At 44.5% G+C, this 16,105-nt stretch overlaps 1 protein-coding gene across 7 annotated transcripts; it reads right to left on the bottom strand.

Annotated features, from left to right (window-relative positions):
- Positions 1-2,237: 2,237 nt before the first annotated feature.
- Positions 2,238-9,230, bottom strand: LOC129704318 (gastrula zinc finger protein XlCGF26.1-like). Of its 7 annotated transcripts, XM_055647377.1 has the most exons (4): positions 9,094-9,222; positions 7,295-7,456; positions 5,705-5,987; positions 2,238-5,591 (listed from the first exon to the last, which is right to left on the bottom strand). In XM_055647377.1, the coding sequence occupies exon 4, from the start codon at positions 5,403-5,405 to the stop codon at positions 4,185-4,187; it is 1,221 nt and encodes a 406-aa protein (XP_055503352.1). In that variant the 5' UTR covers positions 5,406-5,591; positions 5,705-5,987; positions 7,295-7,456; positions 9,094-9,222; the 3' UTR covers positions 2,238-4,184. The 7 variants fall into 7 exon arrangements, with proteins under 7 accessions (XP_055503352.1, XP_055503351.1, XP_055503355.1 ...); XM_055647376.1 differs by lacking the exon at positions 7,295-7,456 and having other exon boundaries at positions 9,094-9,230; XM_055647380.1 differs by lacking the exon at positions 7,295-7,456 and having other exon boundaries at positions 5,773-5,987; positions 9,094-9,230.
- Positions 9,231-16,105: the final 6,875 nt, after the last annotated feature.

The raw sequence follows: 16,105 nt of genomic DNA, 5'->3' as shown, positions 1-16,105 counted from the left end.
CTGAGACACCGGCGAATTCATAAATGACTCAATTATTTCTGCTGCTACTTTTAATCACATCCAGGACTAAATTATATTCATTCTACAAATCAGTTTTTCCTCGGTGCAATGGGCTAGCTTTTTAATACTTTGTGTATATATTGCTGCTTGACATGTTGCGAATACAGTATAGGGCAACCCTGCGTAACAAATAGATTCTGTTTTTACAGAACCATAATACACTAAAATCCCTTAGTACGGTTTTCGTACATCCAGAGTTTAGTAATGAGTGATTTCGTAACATCCAGAGCATAATAATGAGTGATCTCATAAGGATTTACAACTAATAAGAATGAACAAACAATAAAAATGGAAAGAGAGGGGAAACTAGTTTTGCAGTTGAATGGAACAGACTTATATATACACACGTCAGGTTTTTGAATCTAAAAATATTATTGGAGCTAGTTCATGTGTACAGGTATCCATACGCTGGGCGTTCGTAAGCAGTGGCTTGTACCTTCAGGATCACTCTCTTGTGACATTTTTGTCTTAACTCAAGGACTCCAGAGACCCTGAAGCATCGTCTGGCCATTCCCTCCACAGATGATGTCTGACCCGCTGAGTTACTCCAGCACTTTGGTTTTTGCTCGGGATTTCAGCATCTGCGGTTTCTTGTGTCCCATTCTCCAGATATTTCATTGCAGTAAAATGGTGAATATTTACTTTGATTAAAGTTTTAAATAAAAAATCGTACTCCGAAGATCAATCAGTGCCCAGTAGCTCCTCTGAATCAATATTTGTCAGAAATTGTCACTTAATTGGTGACTTCTTCCCAATACCATTACATGTATGATGATACTTAGAACCCAATAGAATTGGTGAATTAGTGGTATCCAAATACAGTATTGCCTCTCTCGCGTTTTAAAGCAATCTTTCCCGCATAAGTTAAGGTTAATTTTTCTGACCAGCTAGAATAGATTTGTATCTGAAAGGAAGAAATTGCTTGTGCAAGTAGCGTAACGCCTAAGGAAGCAGATAGCAAAACAAAAATTGCATGTTTGCTGCAGACGACAGGGATGTTAAGAACAAAATTAAAGTGAGAAGCAATGTTCTGCAGGGATTGGTTCCACAGAGACCACTTATCCTGACTATTTATCAATCACATATACAAATTCAAAATTTGGCCTGTCTCCAAATTGGTATATAGTTAACAACGTGTAAGGTTCCAATTACATTCAGTTGTTTTTTCGGTACCATGAGTTATAATTCATTACATGAGGAACTTTGTTAAATATTTTGTACAACATCCATGGTGCTACACTGATAGTCTTCATTACCTCCTCAAAAACTCAATCATGTGTGTAAGACATGAGCACTCTCACACAACATGGATAGAACAGATTCTGGGTCAGCACCCTTTTTTTTACAAATTGTAGTAGTGGGGAGGGGGGAGGCCAGTGAAGAGAAGTGGAAGTGGGACAAAGCCTGGCAAGTGATAGATGGATAGTAATAGTGGGGGGATGGGCAGATGGATGGAGTAAGTGACAAAGGCTGGAGATGAAAAGGAGGCAAAATGATGTCAGATAAAGAGAGGAGTGAAATGTAAGGCCAGAGAGAAGGAAATAGATGGAAGGGTTGTGGGAAGAGGGGGAGATCAGGAAATTAGTAACTTGGGGACGGGCAATGAGTGTACGAAGGAGGGAGGAGATGGGTGACTAGGTGGAAAAAATGGATATGCAGTGGTTGGAGCCACAGAAAAGAGGTGGGGTTTCATCATACAGTATAGAAACAGGCGCTTTGACAAAACTCATCCATGCCAACCTAGATGGACATCCACACTCCAAATACTTGCAGGTTTGTAGGCTAATTGGCTTAGGTAAGTTGTAAAATTGGCCTTGGTGTACCGGGTGATCTCTGGTGGGCGCGGACTCGGTGGGCCAAAGGGTGCGGACTTAACATCAGAACTGATCCCTTGCCTGAGATCGCTCTCACCATGACCACCGCGGACCAACACCAAGGGCTCACAGTCATCAGGTGAGGCCGTGTCAGGAGCTCCAACGTCGCGAAAGGTTCGACCAGCCCCAACACAAGGTTCGATCACCCAGCGCGGGGGAGCTGACATTCCCCTCCTCCCCCCCAATGCGGGACTCAGAGGGCCCAAACGCCGCCGGTTACGGGAGTCAAGACTGTCCTTCAACGGGGGCTAGAGGCCCACGACCGAGGAAGAACTAAGGGAAGGACATGAACTTTATTTCGCCTTCCATCACAGTGTCAAGTCAAGTTTATTCGTCACATACACATACGAGATGTGCAGTGAAATGAAAAGTGGCAATGCTCGCGGACTTTGCGCAAAAAGGCAAACAAACAAACAACCAAACAAACTACAAACAGAATGGAACAGAATCACATATTATTTTACATATTAAATATTGTGGGTGGAAGGAAAAAGGGAAAAAAACAGCACTTTAAAAAAAAAAGCAGTAGAGTGGCACAGTAAAAGTTAGTCCCTGGTGAGATAGGAGTTTACAGTCCTAATGGACTCTGGGAAGAAACTCCTTCTCAACCTCTCCGTTCTCACAGCATGGCAATGGAGGCGTTTGCCTGACTGTAGCAGCTGGAACAGTCCGTTGCAGGTGAGGAATTGTGTAGGAGTCACTGTGGTGGATGTTCATGTTAAAATGTGTTTTTGAGTGTTGTGTTACTTTTAATTGTATGATTGACCCGGCCAATGCAAAATGTTGCAAAACATACTTGGCGAATAAAGTGTGATTCTGATTCTGAAATTAGCGACAAAGTAAAAGGGGCAATCTATGCAGTCGGAATGTTTTATAGCAGAACCAAATAGAAAGACAGAATGTTACATAGAAAAGTCAGTATACTGCAATGTTGGAAATCTGAAATAAAAACAAACGCTGACAAGACCTATCAAGTCGGACAACATCCACAGAAAGAGAAACATTTTGGGTTAAGTTGAACGAACCAATATCAGAATAAAAAATTGTTATACAGTACAAGATAAATTAAGACGCAGAGAAACATTGACTGGTGGGTTGAGAGAGAAGAATGGAAATCAGGAGCTATTAACTTTTTTATCTGGAGTTCAAATGACGATAATATACTTGTATCAGCAAATAGCAATCAAAGTCCTTTAAATGTTACAATACCTATTTTTAAATATGCCTATTTTAAATATTAAGATGGCTGAATAAAATCATACACTGTTGCATAAATAACTTTTTCAGTTAATCTTGGACTGCAAATTTAAAGCTGCGATTTCACATTCAGTCACTTTTACATCAAAATCTGAAATTAACACATTTTCATAATTTCTTTTTTCATTCCGATTCGCAACATTCTCAACTTTGTAAGCGCCCTTTATGGACGAATATTTGCATATCTTATATGTAAGCAAAGAACTGCACTGTGGCTTGTCACATGTAACAATAAAGTATTCAATTCAATTCAATCCAACATATTTGCAAAGAAACCTGATGTTCAAGGTCTTTCTTACATGATGTACGAACTTGTTGACAAACCCAGCATTTTTTGCCCAGCCTCAGATGTCCTTGGATTGATGGCTTGCTCAACCACTTCAAGGAGCGGTTAAAAAATTAAGCACATTCCCACGGACCAAGTCAGGTGCAGACTGGATCACGTACAGCTGGCATTTCTGTCCGTAAAACAATTTGCAAACTTAATTAATTTAATCATAATGCCAAGGTTTCATGATCAGATACATTTCATTTCCTGAATTCAAATTCCCATCGGCTAAAGTCTCCAGATCATTTGTGCAGGTGTCTGGATTACCAATCCGGTAACATCACCACAAAGCTTCCATAATCTGGGAGCTCAGATCCACGGAAGATTGTGAATGGGGGACATTTCTCACACCTCTCAACAATAAAACTTTGGGTGACCATGTGGCCATTGAAGAGAGATGAGAAAGACCAAGGAGTTGCCTTGCCCAGCTTTATATCCAGTGAAGCTTTCTATCCACCATACAGTTTTCCCAGATAGTCCTCTGAGCTCGAGCCCAGCGAAGAGACACAAAATCCACAATAATACTGAATTATTAAATACTTATCAAGATCATGTTGTGGGTATTATTGATATCCGCACAAAGCAGTACTCCCCAGACTGAAGAGTTTGGTCCACATTATGATTACGGTAACAATGGCGACAACAGCAACGTTTAACGCCCGCTGTCACTTGTGTAGTTGCTGGTGTCTGAGCAAGTTGTTCGACTGAGTGAATCCCTTCCCGCACTCACAGCAGGTGAATGGTCTCTCTCCAGTGTGAACCCTCCGGTGTGTGAGAACATCTTTCTTGCTTTTAAACCTCTTCTCACAGGTGGTGCATTTAAAGGGTCGCTCGTCGGTGTGAACAAGCTGGTGCTCGGTGAGATGTGATGACTGGGTGAACCCCTTCCCGCACACGCCGCAGGTGAACGGACGCTCTCCAGTGTGAACTCGCTGGTGCGTCAAAAGGTCAGATGAGTCAGTGAATCCCTTCCCACACTCGGTGCAGATGAACGGCCTCTCCCCGGTGTGAACGCGATGGTGTCTCAGAAGGTGGGATGAACGAGTGAATCTCTTCCCACACATGGAGCAGGCGAATGGCCTCTCCCCAGTGTGCACCCGCTGATGTTTACGGAGATGTTTTTTGCTTTTGAAGCACTTTTCACAGTCGGAGCATTTGAAAGGCCGGTCATCGGTGTGAACGTTCTGGTGTGTCAAAAGGTGAGACGAACAAGTGAATCTTTTTCCACACAAGGGGCAAATAAACGGTTTCTCCCCAGTGTGAGTGCGTACATGGGTCAGTAGATCCTTTTTGCTTTTGAAGCTCTTCTCGCAGTCCGTGCATTTAAATGGCCTCTCGTCAGTGTGAACAAGCTGATGCGTGAGAAGGTGGGATGACTGAGTGAATCCCTTCCCACAGAGAGCGCAGGTGAACGGTCTCTCCCCGGTGTGAGTGCGTTGGTGTATCAGCAGATCTTTGGTGCTTTTAAAGCTCTTCTCGCAGATGGAACATTTGAAAGGTCTCTCGTCGGTGTGAACCCGCTGGTGTGTCATGAGGTTTGACAACGCGTTAAACCCCTTCCCACACTGGACACAGGTGAATGGCCTTTCTCCAGTGTGAACCCGCTGGTGCGTGTGAAGGCTGGATGACTGGGTGAATCCCTTGCCACACACGGCGCAGGTGAACGGCCTCTCCCCGGTGTGGCTGCGACGATGGGTTTCCAGTTCAGATGGGTAACTGAACCCCTTCCCACAGTCCCCACATTTCCATGGCCTCTCCGTGACACGGGGGACCTTGTGCCTCTCCAGGTTGGACAATTGGTTGAAGCCCCGGCAGGCACACGGACCAAATATATGGCCTTTCTTAAGTGAATGCCGTGCCGTTTCCCTGTATAGGCTGTACACCATGTACAGGTTGGTCACTGCTAGTTACTGGCAAATGTGCATCTCATTGTCGTTGCTGAACCACTGATTTTTGAAATATTTTCCCACAGGCAAACATTTCTCCTTTCAATTCAAATCTAGATGATTCAAGCGACCCAATCAGATCTTGAGGTGATGCTTATTGCAAGTTTCCCGTGTTCAAATCCTTCCCTTAAAAAAAATTACATAAGACAATTTATGTACAGGTTAGAAATTCATAACATGGAGCAGAACATTATCTATTCCTTTAATTCCCCAAACTCCTAAGTTCCCATTCAACATACTTTTCCTTCATCTCATCCTCAACGGGTCTCTCTTCATTTCATTATCTCCCTGAAGGAGTCGACTGTACCTGGGAGCTGCACACTCACTAGTTCCTCACCCTCTCCTTCTCTGATGGCGCTGACAGTCACCAGTTCCCTCTTTCTCCCATCATGAAGCCTCTCCAGTTTCCGCCGATGGTCTCTCCATGACCAATCCGCATTTTTCGTTGATGCTGACGTTCCCTGACTCCCCCTTCGTCATCCAACCATTCAGCATTAATTGAGGTCATTCAGTTTGGTGTGCCTGTGAAGTTCAGTGAAAAAAATCCAATTACCATCAGATCCTGGGAATCCTTGCCCATGATCGCTCAACGTAGAAGAAACTGGCACTGAGAACCTCAGGTGCAAGTGTCAGGAACATGGTGTAAATGATATAAAGTGTGTACTACCTGCAATAGTACAAACCGTTGTTTGGAATGGGCCGGTTCATGGTCCCTTCCATTATTCTCCGCAAATCCACTAGATGCGGTGAACATGCTCGGTACATGGATTGCAACCCGAGTGCGAGTGCACCACTGCCAGCTGTCAATCAAATCTATCAGCCATTGCTAAATCCTGGCTGTTAAACACCAGGCAGCTGAGGAAATTCAGAGTCTCTCTGAGGATCCTTCAGTGCTTCTACTCTGGGGCCGTAGAAAGCATCTTGTCTGGTAACATCACAATCTGGTTTCAGGAACTGCGCTGCCCAGGACATGAAGGCTCTGCAGAGGGTAGTGCATTTGGCTGAACGCACTATGGGAACTACACTCGCCCCCTCCCTGCAGGACCTATACACCAAGTGGTGCAGATCCAAACCCAGCAACATTATGGGGGACCCCTACCACCCCAGCAACAGACTGTTCCAGCTGCTACGGTCAGGCAACCGCCTCCGCTGTCATGCTGTGGAAACAAAGAGGATGAGACGGAGTTTCGTCCCACAGGCCATTTCTTATCTCACCAGGGACTAAATTACTGTACAAATTTACTGTTGTGTTTTGTCTTTAAAAAAAAAAAATTCTAACATGTAAATACTGATTATGTTCTATTCCGTTCTGTAGTTTTTGCACAATCTGCAGGCTTCGCCACTTTCATTTCACTGCACATCTTGTATGTGTATGTGACAAATAAAGTTGAGTTGACTTGACTAACTCCCCCCCTCCCATTCCCATACTGGCATTTCTGTCCTGGGCCTCTTCCACTGTCAGAGTGAGACCCATCGCAAATTGGAGGAACGTCACCTTATATTTCGCTTGGGCAGCTTAGCCCAGTGGTATATGTATTGATTTTTCTACCTTCATATAACCCTTGCTTTCCCTCTCTCTGCATCATTCCCCCACTAGTTCTCTGACTAGTTTCACGGTCCTCCTGATTAAATGGTACTGATTGTATCGCTCATTGTCACCTTCCCTTCAAATAACAATGAATCATTCTACATTTCCTTGATCATCGTCTGAGTCTGAAGGGCCTCGACCTAAAACTCCATCTATGCCTTTTCTCCAGAGATGCTGCCTGACCCTTCGAGTTACTCCAGCATTTTGTTGTCTGCTTTGATCTGTCGTTTTCACATCTTACCCATCCATATCTCTTGTTTCCCTCTCCCCGAATCTCAGTCCGAATAAGAGTCTCGACCCGAAACGTCACCCATTCCTTCTCTCCAGAGATGCTGCCTAACTTGCTGGATTACTCCAGCATTTTGTGTTGATCCTCCGTGTAAATCAGCGCCTGCATCCAGCACTACAGCGGGGAGAGGGCAAGTGCAAAATGGTGCATTTTGGTAATTTTAACTATGGAAGGACTTGCAGAGTAGAGTGTTGCAAAGCTGAGAGACTCAGGCCATGGGGAAATAATTCACTGAAATGGATGACATCGGGTGAGAAGGTGGTTGGGAGTCATTTGGCATGCTTGCCTTCATTCAGTCAGGGCAAGGAACTGGGGTGTCATGTTGCAACGGTACACCTTGCTGTAGGTATGTTGCAAAACCTACCTTAAGCGTCGCTGCAGATCTGCCAAGCCCGTGTGTGTGATTATGTCGCGTTTTAGAGGGGGGGCGGGTTTAAAACGCAATTTTCCCTAAGCTGGTCAAATCGAGCTTGTTCAGCCTACATCAGTTGCTGACGGAAAATCGCATGATGTTTCGCTCGCTGGAGCTGTTTTTACATTTTACGGGTTTATTTAATTTTTATAGTAAGTTAAAAATTAACCTCTAAACCCGCGACCGCCGACAACGGGTCGGATCTCATACAGGGGACAACGGAAGGTAGGTTGTTTATTTTTACATTAAAAAGTGCTTCTTAAGATCCCTTTATACAAAGTTTTATGTTGCGAGTAGCTAATTTGGGGCCCCATTAAATCCCGCAGTATTTTTCTGGGCATGTTGGGCACAAACCTACCGCAATGTGAACGTTCTAAACCAGCGCTTCCACAGTATCCCACTCGAAAGCTGATTTAAATGGCCATTAATTTACAGCAATGGAACACTAAATTCCTTCCTTTTGGCCTATAAATTAATGTAAATGAGATTTTAAAATCATGTTTTATTGTGAATTCTTTGTGAATATTATTTGGACACTTAGACTATTTAAAAATGTTAATCATTTCTTAAGAAATGGATAGATGTTTAGATCTAGTAATTGAAGTTTGGAATTAGCTACAATTGGGTAACTAACTAATTATATGTTTTAATTTCAGGTCATCCAAGTAAGATTGTTTTATATTTGTTTCAGAATGCTTCAATCTATGATAACTGAAAATTTCATTCAGTTCTCTTAATTTTTAAGAAAGTTATGGTCTTTTGACTGTCCACGATCACAGTTTTTTTGTTATGTCCATAAAAAAATCAACGGGGAACAAGATGCTAATTTCCGAGTATGAAAATGGCCATAACTTTTTTAAATACCTGAGATATGAAAGTGAATTAGCAGTCAAATTAAACTTCTTTTTATGCTTTATCTGATGGGATAAATTGCAGACTTGTTTTTATTAAATCTCAAAATGTTGTAACATTGCTAGTTGCTGGTGCGACTATAACGGGAGTATTGTGTAGAGTTCTGGTTGCCCTGATATGAGGATATCATTAAGCTGGAAAGGTTGCAGAAAAGCTTCATGATATCACCAGAACTGGAGGGTTTGAGCAATGAGAAGGTGGACACAGGGAGGTTGAGGGCGCGGCCTCCCCTTCCCGGGGCGGCGCCCTCTCTTTGTCCGTCACCAGCGATGGCCGCACACGCGACCCGCTCCCTTTCTCCCGCAAATGACGGCCGCCCGTCCGCTCGATCCGACCGACACCCTCCACCCACAAAGACGCAAGAAACGCTGGCTCTTATTCCGCGCCCGAATCCCACACCAGACGGCAACAACGCCCCTCAACTCACCCGCAACACCACAGCCCTCGCTTCAGCCGCCCATTCCCTGGCCACTGCTCGTCTTCAGCAGCCGCTGTGCGCATGCTCGCTGCGCCAGCGCACTGGGCTGCTGCAGTTTCCCCGGAGCCGTTTCACACGCGCCCGGAATTCTGGGTAAAACCAACGCCATCGAGAGTGAAACGCCAGCTGCTGCAGGGACCCAGTGGGCAGGTCGCATCCGTGGAGGGGATGGACAGATCACGTTCCGGGTCCGTACCTTTCTTCAGGACCGAGCCGAAACGTCGTTAGTGCATTCGCTCCGTAGAAGCTGCCTGACCCGCTGAGTTCCTTGTTTGTTGCTCAAAACCCCGGCATATGCAGTTACTTCTGTCGCTATTGAGAGCGAAAGAAGTTTATAAATTGAATATTATCTATAAATTATGTCAGAAAGTTTTGAAAATTGTACAGATTGCAATGCCTACAATCTAATTAAAGAGCTAGAGAAGAAAATGTCTAGGAATAGAGTGTTCAGGCCTTGTCCAGCGTGTTCTAGATTAGCACAGGCCAGTAAAATGGGTGGTGATCCAGATATGAAAAGATTATTTCAACGAGTTTAGCTCTATAATTGTATTTCAACTTGCATTGTTGCCTGATTGAATTAAGCTTAACCATTGCGTGTTGCGTTGAAACCACCAGGTATCATGTTCATGCACCTGCTAATAAGTTCAGAGTGGACACAAGCAGCTGCAGATGATGGTTTGCAAAAAGGACACAAAGTGCTCGGTTAACTCAGCCGGTCAGGCAGCATCTCTGGAGATAGACACAAAATGCTGGATTAACTCAGCAGGGCTGGCAGCATCTCTGGACATAAGGAACAGATGAGGATTTGGGTCAGACTCTTCTTCAGACACCAGCCGAAACGTCACCCATCCCTTCCCTCCAGAGATACTGCCTGTCTCGCTGAGCTACTGCAGGATTTTGTGTATATCTTCAGTATGACCAGCATCTGCAGGTCCTACCAAGACATCTCTGGAGAGTCTGGGTTGGGGATGTTTTGGTCGGGACCCTTCTTCAGACTAATTTAGACTTTAGACTTTGTAGACACAGCATGGAAACAGGCCCTTCGGCCCACCGAGTCCACGGCAACTAGCGATCCCCATACACTAGCACTATCCTACACCACTAGGGAAAATGTACAATATTTCCCAAAGCCAATTAACCCACAAACCTGTATGTCTTTGGAGTATGGGAGGAAAACAGAGCACCCGGAGAACACCCATGTGGTCACAGGGAAAACGTGCAAACTCCACACAGACAGCACCAATAGTCAGGAAGGTCACCCATGTCTACCATGTCTAAGCCTCTCATAATATTATGTACTTCTATCAGGTCTCCCCTCCGGCATTCCAGAGAAAACAACCCAAGTTTCCGAAACCTGTCGTTGTACCTAATACCCCCTAACCTAAGCAGCATTGTGCTTTTTAAAAAAAAGTGGACAGTCATTTGTTTCAAATTCAGGCTTACAAAATGAGATACAGAGTTGCTGCAAAACCAATGGCAATACAAATGCAGCTACCTGATTGTTTCATGAAAATCCAGGAGTCAGTTATTAGGGAGGTAGTGTCTCACAAATCCGATTGATTTTTTTTGAAGAAGTGACCAAAAAGGATTGATGAGGGCAAAGCTGTAGATGTTGTGTACATGGAGAAATTTTGAGACACCTGTGGGCCAGATGGGGCAAGGATAGCAGATTTCTCCCCCGAAGTACCTTACGTAATCAGATAGGTTTTCAATCAATTTCCAGTGTTTTGTGCATCATGATCAATTTATATACATTCCCCCTCCATATTATTAACTGAATTGTCACAGTGAGATTTGAATTCACGTGGCTGGATTTAGTTTAGAGATACAACGTGGAAACAGGTCCTGTGGCCCACCAAGCCCACGCAAACCACTGATCACCCTTTCACTAGTTCTAATCACATCATGGGGCAATTTACAGACTATAATTAACCTACAAATCTGCATGTCGTTGGAATGTGGGAGGAAATCGGTGCACCCCGTAAAAACCCATTCAGTCACAGGGAGACATATAAACGTCACACAGACAGCACGCACCCATAATTAAGATTGACCCAGGTCTCCTACTATGTCGCCTTGTTTCTAGTATGGTAGTTAACCATTGTACCATCCTTATACCCCGTTTTACTTTAATTAATGGTTTAATTCCCCCTGATTGACAGAAGTTGAGAGACCTCATAGAAAGCATTGATGGGGCAAGAAATCATAACTCTTTTTCCAGAAGAAAATATCAAATATTTGGAGTCATTGCTTTATGGTGAAAGCACCAACCTTTAATGGAGATGTGCAGAGCAAATTTATTTTACAGAATCATGATGAATATACGGAACACATTGCCAAGGGTGGTGATAGAGGCAGGTACAACAGTGGCATTTAATAGACTTTTAGATAGGCACATGAGTATGCAGCGAATAAAAGGCCGTGGATTATGTGCAGTCAGATAAGAGCTGGTATTGGCATCATGTTCGGCACAGACATTGTGGGCTGACTGGACTGTCAGGTGCTGTACTGTTTTCCCCTCTGTGACTGAGGTGGGATTTGAACTCATTTCCTCAGTCCAGGCTGCTGTTTACCAGTGAACTGAACCACAATGTAATTATTCTGCTTTTCACACCAATCTTCCCAACTTGGCTAAAATCACATCTGCACACTCAAGCATTCCATTTCATCCACTCAACAGTAAATAACCTTGATAGTACGCGCATCCCAATAGAAACATAGAAACATAGAAACATAGAAATTAGGTGCAGGAGTAGGCCATTCGGCCCTTCGAGCCTGCACCGCCATTCAATATGATCATGGCTGATCATCCAACTCAGTATCCCGTACCTGCCTTCTCTCCATACCCCCTGATCCCCTTAGCCACAAGGGCCACATCTAACTCCCTCTTAAATATAGCCAATGAACTGGCCTCATCTACCCTCTGTGGCAGAGAATTCCAGTGTATTTAATAACTTAAGCAAGAAACATAACAGGCACCTAATCAGTCCTTTTCCTCGCCCCGTCTCTCAGTCCAAAGAAGGATCTCGATCCAAAACGTCACTTCTTCCTTCTCTCCAGAGATGCTCCCTGACGCGATGAGTTACTCCAGCATGTCTATCTTCGGTGTAAACCAGCATCTGCAAATCTTTCCTACATACCTAATCGGTCTCATCCACCAAGAGTGCGTTCTGCATTTTTTTTCTACATCCAAGTTCAGATTCAATATACCGTCCTTCCACGCTTGAACCCTTTATACAAGTTTATTCTTTCTTGATTTTCCAAACTCCCCGAGCCAGCTCACATTTCTCTATGTCCCACCACCCGGTCCATTCTGCTTGTCAGTGCTCGGTCAATCAAAGGGACGGGCCAGTCACTGCCTCTGTGATAGACACAAAAAGTTGGAGTAACCCAACGGTGTCAAAAGGCTACCTGGAGAAAAGGAATAGTTGACGTTTCGGGCCGTGACTCTTCTTCGGACTGAAGAAGTTGGGGCAGTCCGAGGAAGGGCTGCGCCCCGAAACGTTGCCTATTTCCTTCGCTCCAAAGATGCTGCTGCAACCGCTGAGTTTCTCCAGGGCTTATGTCTACCTTCGATTTTCCAGCATCCGCAGTTCCTTCTTAAACAACGTGCTGTCTGGCTCGCTGGGTTACTCCAGCTATCTTCAGTGATTGCCTCTCCTGACCGAGCGGGGACCAGAGGTCCCGCCCACGCACTGTTGCGCCACCAATAACCGCGCGTACGCTCAATGCTCACTGACCCGACAGGAAATGCAGCTGAACGCGACTTGTCGCTGCTGCATAAAAGTGCAACGTTTGCAATCACTTATTTGAGTCTCAGGCCCGAACCCGCGTCCTGCAATGCCTCCTCGGCTACACACAGCATCAGCGCTTCCCTTGTGCCCACAATCTCCTACCAGATCTTCACCCCTCCTCTTTGACGGTCGCCATTCCACCCTCTACGCAAACCTTCCGAAGTCTCAATCCACGCCTGCGTACTGGATTCTTATGGTCAATGATAGGGCACAATCAACGGCGCGGGGGGTTCTGCGAATTGGGGCGGCCATTGAAAGCTTCATTTCAAGAATTCCCGATTGGGATTACAGTATGACACGAATACCTCAATAATTTAATGATAGATCTTATGCATTTAAAATCACGACTTTACCGTCGTAGGGCGGCAGAATTATTGCCTTACAGCGCCAGAGACCCACGTCTAATCCTGACTAGTGGTCCTGTCTGTGCTGAGCTTGTACGTTCTCCCTGTGAATGGGTGGGGTGTTTGTTTTCAGCTCCGTGAAACTTCATTGGCCAACTGTTGAATACTTAAAAATAAGTTATTCGATGACTTGCTTAAGTTTCTTTATTGCAACAAGCATAACGTGAAACTACATTTGAAGTAAAAATCAGACACAGTGTTAATGGTCAGGAGAAATCACAGTGGCATGGGCTTATTAATGGAATAGTCAGTATTAAACATAAACTTAATGGACACACGTGAGTGGATAGACACAAAAAGTAACTCAGCGGGTCAGGGAGCTTCTCAGGAGGAATGGAATAGGTAATGTTTCGCGTCGAGACCCTTAATCAAACTCCACCCGAAACGTTACCTATCCCTTTTCTCCAGAGATGCTGTCTGACCCGCTGAGTTACCCCAGCTTTCTGTGTCGAACTTCGGTTTAAACCAACATCTGCAGTTCATTCCTACACATGTGAGTGGATTATATTTCTGGGGGTAATGGAGAAAGGCAATGCGAGCAAACTAACTGAACATCAAATCTAAATTCTCCCAGGGCACTAGCCTTAAGAGGACACATCTGCCCCACGGATAACACAGCGTGCAACGCGTAAACCTGCTGCTTCACAGAGCAATCATCCAGGTTCGATTCTGACCTCTAGCGCTCACTGTGTATGGTTTGCACATTCTACCTGAGCCTGCGTGAGATTCCTCCAGGTGCCACGGTTTCCTCCCACATCCCAAAGACGTGTACGTGTGTAGGTTAATAGGCCTCTGCAAAATTGCCCCTGGTGTATAGGGCGTGGACGCATAAATGAGATGACATGGCACAGGCTGTTTGTCTCAACGGTCAGCGTGGATTTGTGAGACAGACAATCTGTTTCCATGCTGTATCTTTCAATCAACGTATTACTGTGAAACTCCTCCTAGTGAATGGAAGGAAGTTTGTGTTTATGGGCATGTGAGAGAGGATTGGTTACAGAATAATAACAAAAAATGGGGATGGCTCCCACAGCTACTTTACAGCTGTAACTACAGTCGCACAGCTGAGTGTGTTGGCTGTGTGATTACCCTGATTTGTCAAACAACCCTATTGCCCAAATCTTGCATTGGTGCCTTAAAGGCTTCGCTAAGAGTTTTCTCGAGCTATAAGACACGGTACATATTTCCCACAGAGTTAGTATTAACCTTGAAGATAGACGTACAAAGGTTGGAGTAACTCAGCGTGACAAGTAGCATCTCTAAATAGAAGGAACGGGTGCCATTTCGAGTCGAGACCTTTCTGAATAATGTATCTATCTTCGGTGTAAACCAGCATCTGCAGTTCCTTCCTACTATTAGCCTTTATCGTCAGAGGGCTGTAAGAAGGAAGTTTGGTGTAGAACTTTTATTTGCAGATGGTGCGTGTGAAGCCCATCCTCTTGGATGTTGCAGTGAGCAAATGGACGATGGCCTGGAACTATAAATATTCACAAACGTAAATGTGCCTGCGCATTGCATCTCACCTGTTGAGGCTTGGATGACCTTGCATTTGAGCGCAATTCATTGGACTGGACAAATTTTCATTTATTCTGAAAATAAACCTCAATACCGTTGGACATTCATTGGAGTGGCGATGCAACATTGCCAGCAAAAAGGTAAGAACCCGTCAGAGTCATGTGTTTAGTTCTGTTGCAGACGCGTTGATCGAGGTCAGGGTTTCCCCAACTTTTTTTTCGTCCCGTTTACCCCCGGCAGCTTTTCGAAAGTAAATGTACCCCCACCCTGTTTTGTTCAGTAATTTGAGTTCACATTTCTACCACAATAAAGCAACCGACAAAGAGGAAAATGTAAAATACTGTAATAACGTTATTATGTTAAGTTCAAATAACAATAATAATAGCACATAACAATGTTATTTCACTTATTTATGAACAACTAATAATGAACAGAGGGTACACAAAATGCTGGAGAAACTCAGCGGGTGCAGCAGCATCTATGGAGCGAAGGAAATAGGCAACGGTTCGTTGCAACGAAACGTTGCCTATTTCCTTCGCTTCATAGATGCTGCTGCACCCGCTGAGTTTTTTCCAGCATTTTTATGTACCCTGGATTTTCCAGCATCTGCAGTTCCTTCTTAAACATAATAATGAACAGATACCGGTATACTAAAACCAAGCACAGTCAGTCAATGAAAACACATCCATCCAGAATCAACACATTTACCCCCTGGGTTGGCGAAATTTACCCTTGGGGGTCAATTAAGCCCAAGTTGGGAACCCTTGATCTACATCATGCATTGCATGTCACTAGGAGACATATGCAAGATGCAGATTTCTATGGGAATTCAAACATGAGGGGAGTGTTCCACAGGTCCTCTTGGTTGAATGAATCGAACCCTATTGAGGTTAAAAAAAAAAAAAACATGTTGCTCCCCATATTCCTACACTGCGATCTCAAGTCAGCTCTCAGGAGTTGATGGTTGAGGGGAACGTTGCCACAGATTGAAGAATGGTTCGCTGTAGTTATCAAAGTCAGCCTCTGAACACGATTAGGCTTGCAGCATCGGTCAAACCGGTCTTCTCGGAGGTGAACTATGAGATTGTGGAATCGTGACTGGAGCTTTTTGCGGTCACGATTTGCGCTGGCGCCTTTTTGCGCGTATTCTGCAAATCACAACAACCAAAATCACCGCCAGTCGTGTGTTCACATTTCCACTTGTTCTTATTTCTTTCAGTCCAAAACTCACTTGAGTGATTTCTGATT

Source organism: Leucoraja erinacea, chromosome 15 (genome assembly GCF_028641065.1).
Source record: "Leucoraja erinacea ecotype New England chromosome 15, Leri_hhj_1, whole genome shotgun sequence".
NCBI lineage: Eukaryota > Metazoa > Chordata > Chondrichthyes > Rajiformes > Rajidae > Leucoraja > Leucoraja erinaceus.
Note: the sequence above shows the minus strand (reverse complement) of the source record. Positions and strands in the feature narration are given on the sequence as shown.